The sequence below is a fragment of the Solanum lycopersicum genome, chromosome 10, assembly GCF_036512215.1.
Source record: "Solanum lycopersicum chromosome 10, SLM_r2.1".
In the NCBI taxonomy this organism is placed as follows: domain Eukaryota; kingdom Viridiplantae; phylum Streptophyta; class Magnoliopsida; order Solanales; family Solanaceae; genus Solanum; species Solanum lycopersicum.
Genome location: NC_090809.1, coordinates 44069174 through 44077757, shown reverse-complemented (window position 1 = coordinate 44077757; position 8584 = coordinate 44069174). Strand labels below are relative to the sequence as shown.

Below are 8584 nucleotides of genomic sequence, written 5' to 3'. Positions count from 1 at the left end.
GTTGTATCCGCTTAGGCTCTTCAAGAAATAGGTAGATTACTTGTTTGTGAGATTAATAACTTTTGCTCACATTGGTTGTAGCTGAGTTCAATTTTGCTTAAGAAGATTAGTGAAGCAATTGAAAATCCTATGCAACAGGTCGTAGTTTTAGTCCCTTGAGCAAGGAGGTTTCCACGGAAACTGCTTCCGTTGTGTTATTATCATAATATACTTTACAACTTCTGTCGAATTTAGTCAAGGGACCTGGTCCATTGACTAGTAGTGGACACACACATTCTTTCAACACCTCATATAAGTTGAATAACTAAAGCTCTTCTCAAAATCAACAAGAAATTATCTAAAAAGTATGATAATTTACCTATGTTTTCTACATGATTTATGAGGACTATGAGTTATCTGAACTCATCCGCATATTGGAGCTCAATACTACTCCCGATAAATATACAAACATTCTCAAATGTCTAAAATATATTCTTTCTCAATTTGAGGTAATTGCTCAAAATATCATACTAAGCTAGGTAACTGCTTATATATATCCCTGAACTCATTAAATCACTTAGAAATCAATGTTTCTATTTATCAATATAAAAATAATACATTTAAAAATACATAGTTCTATTATACTCTTTTTCGAGTGCGGTATAAAAACTCTTCTCAAAACTCATATTTGCTTTCTCAGAAAATCACTTTAAGACATTTATTTGGTTAAAATGATTCTCGATAATAACTCAATAGATGCTCAATTACAACTCAACAATAGTGTTAAGGCTGAATAATAGACATGAACAACCTACTCAAGAATCTAAATACAAGATATTGCAACTCAATAATCAAGATATAGAATTCATAACTCAACAAAAAAACTCATCTCATGAATTATTGAAACTAATAGTTTAACCCTAGATTATTTTTTACTAAATGAAGGTAAATGTAGGGCGTGAGGAGGAACTTACCCCATCACTATGATGACCTTACATATCTTAAAGAACAAAACTCTTGAGAGGTTTGAAGTAAAACTTGATTGGAAGACTTGAAACCCTAGGTCATCTTTCTTACAGTTTTCTCGGAGATGAAGGTTAGAGAGAACCTTGGGTTGAAAACCTCAAAATTCTCAAAGACAATATTGAGCTTGGAGACATATGATAGTGAGAAATTGGAGAAATTCCTTTGTTTAAGTTCTTTATCTTTAGAAGAAGGAGAGTTAGTGAGTTTGAGAGTTGTTATACGTATAATGATGTTATAACACTGTAATATGGACTTAAGGAAAGTTGATTTAGGGTAAAAGATCATGAATACCCTACTAGGAACATAATAAAACCATTAAAAATGACATTATAATGAAGCCCATCGCCAAATCAGCAATTTGTAGGTCTCCTTACAGAAAATACTCAATGGGTTTCCCATTGGGACTTTAGATCATCCAAATGCACAAAATCTTAGGGTGTTTCGGGATAATTCAGTAAAATAAATATGTTGATTCGGTGATCCATTAATCCATATGCTTGATAGCCGATTCAGAAGGTGAGTTTGCACAATTTCCCAGCCTGTGTATGTTCCAATAAAACAACCATAATATTTTAGTCCAAAAGTTGGATTAGGAAAACTCAACTTCCTTTGAATGAAAACTCATATAACTTTAATTGGATAGGCTGTAGGAGACATAATTCATTATATGCTGAGAGATATTAGTGTATCAAATGAACTTTATGGGAATTCATGCAAGAACTTAGCCAAAGGAATGCTTTGAACATAACTTGGGGTTGGAGGTCCCTTATGACCTTAGATTTCTTTAGATACTCTTGATAAAATTCTTAAAGGACTTTATAATACATGAAATAGTGGAACATCACCTGGTTCAAGGTCATATACTTAGGAAGAATGATTAAGAATGATTCAGATTTTAAGGGTATAGTTGAGAGGTGTTATAGATTGATTAAAGTCTTAGGTTAAATTTTTTTGGGGTGTTACAATATCTCTGCCTTGGGATTATTCATCCTCGAATTACGATTAAACCAAGACGAAAGGAAAGGAGTTACTCTTACTAACTTGTGATTTTTAAATTTGCCTACTAACATAGGTGGAACTATTTCATACTATGAATTTGGAACTGTCTATAACACATAATTTACAAACGATACTGGTTTGAACATACTCACACTTTATATGAAGTTATTTGACATAAAAAAAGGGTAAATGGGCATGAAGTAAACACATGACCAGTATGGCTTAAGAAATGTGACTGCTAGCTATAAAGAATACCAATACATCTAAACCATGCCGTTGTTTATGAATATTGCACCTCATTAGCTGCAAGTGATAACTCATAAAACGGTTTATGACTACTCTTACCAAGTTCTAAGTTGAATTGTGTGCTTGTGATGTGTTACAACCTAACTTGAAATCATAAAGTGCTAAGCATAAGAAGTTTATACTATTCTAAACAACAAGATTAAGGTTTTATACCTTATTGAACAAATATTACTCCTTACCATTGTATTCAACCAACATTGAGTCCTAATCAAGAAACACCTAATGTATTATACATTCATACATATGTTACCAACACCATAGTAAAGACTAGAACTATAACCACTCCAAGAAATTTTACTAACCAATTGTTTTAAGAATTTCTCATTCTCTCATTGTCTTTACCAACTGAAATTTCACGCATCACTACCAGAAAACTAACTAATTACTATCATCTAACTATTGTTCATAGTAAAACTTCCATCCCATTATCCCACATTTAGAATATTAGATGGAATAAGAAAACAATCACTACCAAAAAAAGAAACATCATCATTGTCCTTCTATCATTACGCAACTACTATAATCAATGACATTATCAATATAAAAGGATCACTGATGGAGCTTACAACCAAAGATCATAAGCATGACTGATTTGAGATATTTTGTATAAAAATATGAATGCGTAACATTATTTAGCTAGACGTTGACGGTAAATCATGAGCTCATGATATTGAGCATACTATTAAATATGATTCATATCTAAATAGGTTCACATCATGAGGCTGAAATTCATAACTTTTTGACATATGCTTGAGATCAATGGCCTAACGTAGTTACCCCTTATTATAGGAACTGAGTATGTACGTTAATGTATCTGAACTGTGTGAGTTTCAAAGACACAATCATGATATTTGAAACATCAACATGATGTTGTAACGACTGAACTTTGAGGAATACGCTGGAATATGAAAGGATTGACATAACACTAGAATCACTATCAGATTGTTACACTTAAGTAACTTCGTTTCTCATCTGATTATACCCCTCTTAAGTATGAAGCTCATATTTTTAAAGCTATTGATCTATTCCAGCATTTCTAAACTAGATTATATTTGATGTACTCTAATACTTGGCAAAGGCTAACATCATGGCTACAGAACTCTCCATATGTAGGTACTAAGATTCCTTGTAAGACCACATTCTTAGATGCTTCACTAAACCTCTTCCAAATGACTTATAAAGTTGCTTAGTCTAACGCTTAGTAGTTTGAATTTTCCTTCTTAGTCTATTAATACTGCCTTCTAAGTTACTATCCACTTAACTAGAGGAAGCGTCAATTATATTTAAGAGACTCACCATTAGTTATATATGATCCTTCAACCAACCTCTAAAGGGTAATAAATAATGCTTACATCAGCCTTCTGCACATTGGCACTTTGAAAATACTATATAGGCATTCATCAAAAAATTATAACATTAATTTGAACCTTGTCTAACTACATACAACTTCAGGTACACCTCTTAATACTCTTGCTAATATAATGACTAAGCCACTCTTTATTGCTCTCATGTAAGGGTCACAATATCACTCTTGCATCACTTACATTAATTGAAAATTAACACCTTAACATTTAACCTACTTTATGTCAAGTCTTCTAGATCAAATATTAAAACTAACATCATCGCCCTCATATACCTTCATTTTTTTATCACGACACTCATCCCAAATTAAACCTTAGTGTCTAGTACTAAACACAAATATCAATGCATTTTCTCCCTTACTATACTATCTCATGACCTCTAGATAAAATTAAGAAACACTCACCCTCTAAGACCATATGAAACTAGTTAATCTTTATATCCAGTCTACTTAATTATAGATTATCATCAAATTCCCTTTCACAACTTAAGTACTATTCACTCATTTGACGGTCTCTTAGGATTTCTTCATCTTATATTCATTCCTTGTCCGTAAATTTGTTTGGGAAGAATTGGAATTTTAACAATTTGGACTGAGTTTTTTTATTGAAAAAATATATATTTAGGATCCTTATGTTATGTGTAAATTATATTAACATAAACTTATTGATTTACAATAATTATATTCTTCATTTAAATTGTGTATAATTGAATATTTAGGTTTTTTACTGGTAAAGATGAAGTCTGATAAAAATTGAGTACTTCAAGATCGATTTTAGCTCTATTTTTTATGAAATTTCATTTGGAGATTATTTCCATTTGATACCATTACGTTTCATATTTTAAATCATTGTGTATTTTCATACAAATAACCAAAATCAATCTCTCTCTCTCTCTCTCTCTCTCTCTCTCTCATGACTCTCCATTGTTTTGAATAATTTTAAGAATTTAAGTTAAACTCATTTAAATGGCAAATCGTAAAATTAAATCCATCTAAACATTTTAAGTTTGAGTTGTCTCAACGATCAATATGGGTCTCTTCGTTTGACAGGTTAGTTTTCCAAATCTACCCATTTGATACATACCTCTCATTCAATACATTTAATTTTAGGCTTCTTCACATAATTTACTTATATATCTCAACTCTCAGCCTTTTACCTGTTGATCAACTTGTTTTATTTAAATATTTTTTTATAATCAACTAAAAAATAAAATAGGTCTAATTCATTCACAGCGAAGCACCGTCGAATCTATCATTTTCCCATCAATCTCTTCCTCAAACATTAATTCCCATTTGTTTATAAGTTTTTCCTTCTTCTTATAACGTGAGTTTTTTAATGTTTGAATTATTTAACAATTTCATGAAAAAATAATTTCAAATTCGTATTAATCCTACTGGAAACTAGAGTTTCATTAGATTTTTTAACAAAAAAAATTTAAAATGTTTATTTTTATGATATCCCTTTTACATCCATAAGGAATATCTTTTGTCAGTCGATTCTCTCATTAGTTTAATGGGTGCTTGTTGAATATTGATTTAAACGTAATTAAAGGTTCCTGTTTAGTTGGTAGAGTAACCTTTTGTTAGGAGTCCTAGTTGAGTCAAATGATATCTTTGGTTAGTTGCTAATGCTTAGCTTAGTGGATAAGGTTGTGGTTAAGTTGGTGGGTTATGTTTCTCTTAGGTTGTTGAATCTTGATTTCTATTTAAAGGTTCTATGTAGTTTGTTTAATATATAAGAAATATAACATGAAAGTTCTCTGCAACTATTCTTTTATCTTTTTATACGTTGATTCTTCTTTATTTATCCTCCAACATTGCTTTTACAACAAAGATAACTACTACGAGGATATTGTTAATTGGGGAATATTATATGTTATGTTACCCTCCATTACTTTGAACACTAAAAAGATTATCCAAAAAATAATAGAATGTGAGACATGACTTATGGTTAATTATACTTTCCTCGGCTTAGCTCCACCACTAGGGAGCATTACTTTATTTACCAAAGATATCGATCCATGTGAATGAAGAACCCTCAAGGCTAAATGAATATGTATAGTTACGCTAGTTCTGAATCAAAATTAGTTAGTACTATCAGAATTACAAATCGTTAATAAACTGGGAAAAAGCACATAGCTATTTATTGTTTATCTAAAACATTTGTACTAAGAAAATTTGATGTAACAAGATAAGAACACATTCCGACTATTTTTGTAATGTGATAATTATAAGGAACAGAACCCTTATATTGTGTAAGAAAAGTGTAAATAATATGGGATATTGGTGGGAATCCACTTGTCACCATGTATACGTTTCCTAACCGTAAAATTTGACGCAATGCGTTGATTTGTAGTATGGGATGCCCATGTAACACGTTTCCGAATAACAACACCTGGTCCTCTATTCTTGTACTCTAGAAAATATGGATGGCGATGAACAATGGGTTTCTTTACAGATATTGTCCATTTAATCCATCCTTTAGGAGTTATAAAGTGGTCTATGTGACTTTCCATGACCACTGCCCTAGAGTATTTACCCCATGGTAGGCCTAAATAGGTGGTGACGTTATCCATATTCTCCAAATCTCTGGTTGCCTTTATAGTGCAATTTTGAAGCACTCTTCCGGTTTTATCTTTCTTAAACTCTCTCTTTTGTGCTATGATTATGTTATGCTGTCTGGCCAATGGAATGTAAGCTTCAATTAAGCAGTTTTTGAATAAGGCCTTTGCGCTACTGCAAATGAAGTCTATCGTGCCACAGATTTCACAATCCAGGTAAAATTGACAGTTCCTTTTGACATATAGAGCGTCTTGATACCCATCTAAGTGACATATATAGAAAGAAGTCAAATCTGCTTCTAATCTTAATCCCACTGCTTGATACTCTGCTGGTCCAGCATCATTCCTAAAGGTGATGTCTTGGGCTGTGAAGCCACTCCCACGAACCGCTACAAAAAAAGTAAGAACAAAGAATTATAATTTATGAAAATCAATGAAATCCATTACATAAAGAGGGAGACTTACCCACTGTTGCAGTCTCATAGGTTTTATTGCCGGTGTAGAAGTTTCTATTTCCCATTATTTTTGTAATACCCATTCCTTCTCCAATCAATACTAGATTAGTCTTATTTTTATAAACTAGATTGTATTCTCGATATGTGCCTTTTTTAATCTTGATATACTGAGGTCGGACACTTTTAGTCGGGGCTGCAAGTATTGCTCCAGTTATAGTCTTGAAATCCCCGATCCCATGATGAGAAACAACAACATGAGGTGTTTCAAGGATCAACTGACTTTGACAACATAAAACAATAGTTGCAGCAACAATTAAAGCCATTAAATTCCCTGCATTGAGAAACTAAACGAATCTGATCAATTCAGCAGGCTTAATGAAAGCATAGACATAACATTATTTTTTTTAGTATGAATGAATTATTGTTACAATTCAGCAGTCTTAATGGAAGCATAGACACAATACTGCAAAAGGTATTTGATATAACCATCGCGAAGGTGAGGAACAGTCTGGTGCTAACCCAAAAGAACGAAAACTTCGAGTCACTAGAAGGAGTAAGCAGCAAACTCCTTGGCAGATGAAGTTTATTGTGAATAAATGGACATTTCTTATCAATGCCTACTCTTATACTACATAAAACGACAATAACAACAATAACAAAAATAACAACAACAACAACAACAACAACAACAATAATAATAATAATAATGATAATAATAATAATAATAATATGTAATATTAGAATAGTAAGTATATTAATCAAGGAAGCTCCATGCGAGTACCAGAAATTGAATGACAAAAAAAAAACTAATTAACTGGATAACCTTTTGTTATATTATTAGTTTCAACCTTCAACTTTTTGTAGTCATATTTGAGACGGAAGTTCTAATTAATTATTCCAATGTTGCTAAGGAATTCAAACTTCAAAATTTGCTACTTCTTGTTGTTTACAACTTTCTAGTGAAGAATTTAAATAATACTCAATCTCAACACTCAATTATAACACAACGAACTATTACATCATGGGACAAAATATTGTGTCTTCTTAATATAAAATAATTTAAAAAGAATGATTCTAACCTATCATAATGTTGGAATTCATGCATCAATGTTTAGTCTTCCGAAATTGTCTCTTATTTTTTCAAGAAGTTTCTTTAAAATTTCGTAGTACATGTATCTAGTAAATTGTGATACATGTATTTAGTTATTTGTGCAAGAATTTTTATTTTCTATTTTGAATAGCATAAATAGTGAAGTAGTTGATGATTGTAATCATCTCAAGTGTACTTAAATTGTGATACATGTATTTAGTTATTTGTGCAAGACTTTTTTTTGTCTATTTTCAATAGTATAAATAGTGATATAGTTGATAATTATAATAGTCTCAAGTGGCCTTAGATAGTCTATAATAAACTTGAGCATTCTCTAAATATATTATTTTCCTTCCATATTTCCTACAAATTTGTATCAGAGCAGGTTTGCGTTCTTAATCTAGGGTTAGGTGAAGAAAAAAATATGGTATCCAAAACAAATGAAGGTGTTGATTCATCAGTTGTTCTTACTCCATTTCTTGATGGAACTAGTTTTTAATACTAGAAGATAAGAATGAGAACACATTTGAAAGATGAAGGTTTGTGGACTATTGTTGCAAATGGATTTGAAGAGCCAGACAACGATGGTGATCTTACAGCAGCAGAGACGAAAAATCTTGAGGCTAAGTACGCCAAGATGCAAAACCCTTGAGCAAAATCCAAATGGGAGTCTCAAGGGAATATTTTGAAAAAATGCTACTTGTGATACATCAAAGAATGTTTGGGATTTTCTGGAAAATAAGTTGTATGAATACGAAAAGGTAGGCACTATAAATCTTCAAACTCTTAGAAGAGAGTTTCAAAATTT

General features: G+C 31.5%; 1 protein-coding gene across 1 annotated transcript; it reads right to left on the bottom strand.

Moving 5' to 3' along the window:
* Positions 1-5916: 5916 nt before the first annotated feature.
* On the bottom strand, positions 5917-7009 carry LOC101260282 (pectinesterase-like). Its single transcript, XM_004248874.1, has 2 exons — positions 6697-7009; positions 5917-6620 (listed from the first exon to the last, which is right to left on the bottom strand). Exons 1-2 carry the CDS (start codon positions 7007-7009, stop codon positions 5917-5919), a joined length of 1017 nt encoding a protein of 338 aa, XP_004248922.1.
* Positions 7010-8584: the final 1575 nt, after the last annotated feature.

Excerpts from the sequence above, each read along its gene's own strand:
- LOC101260282 (XM_004248874.1), bottom strand. The coding sequence starts at position 7,009 with ATGGCTTTAATTGTTGCTGCAACTATTGTTTTATGTTGTCAAAGTCAG. Across the intron at positions 6,621-6,696 it reads CTATGAGACTGCAACAGTGG|CGGTTCGTGGGAGTGGCTTC; the intron begins GTAAGTCTCCCT and ends CTTTTTTTGTAG.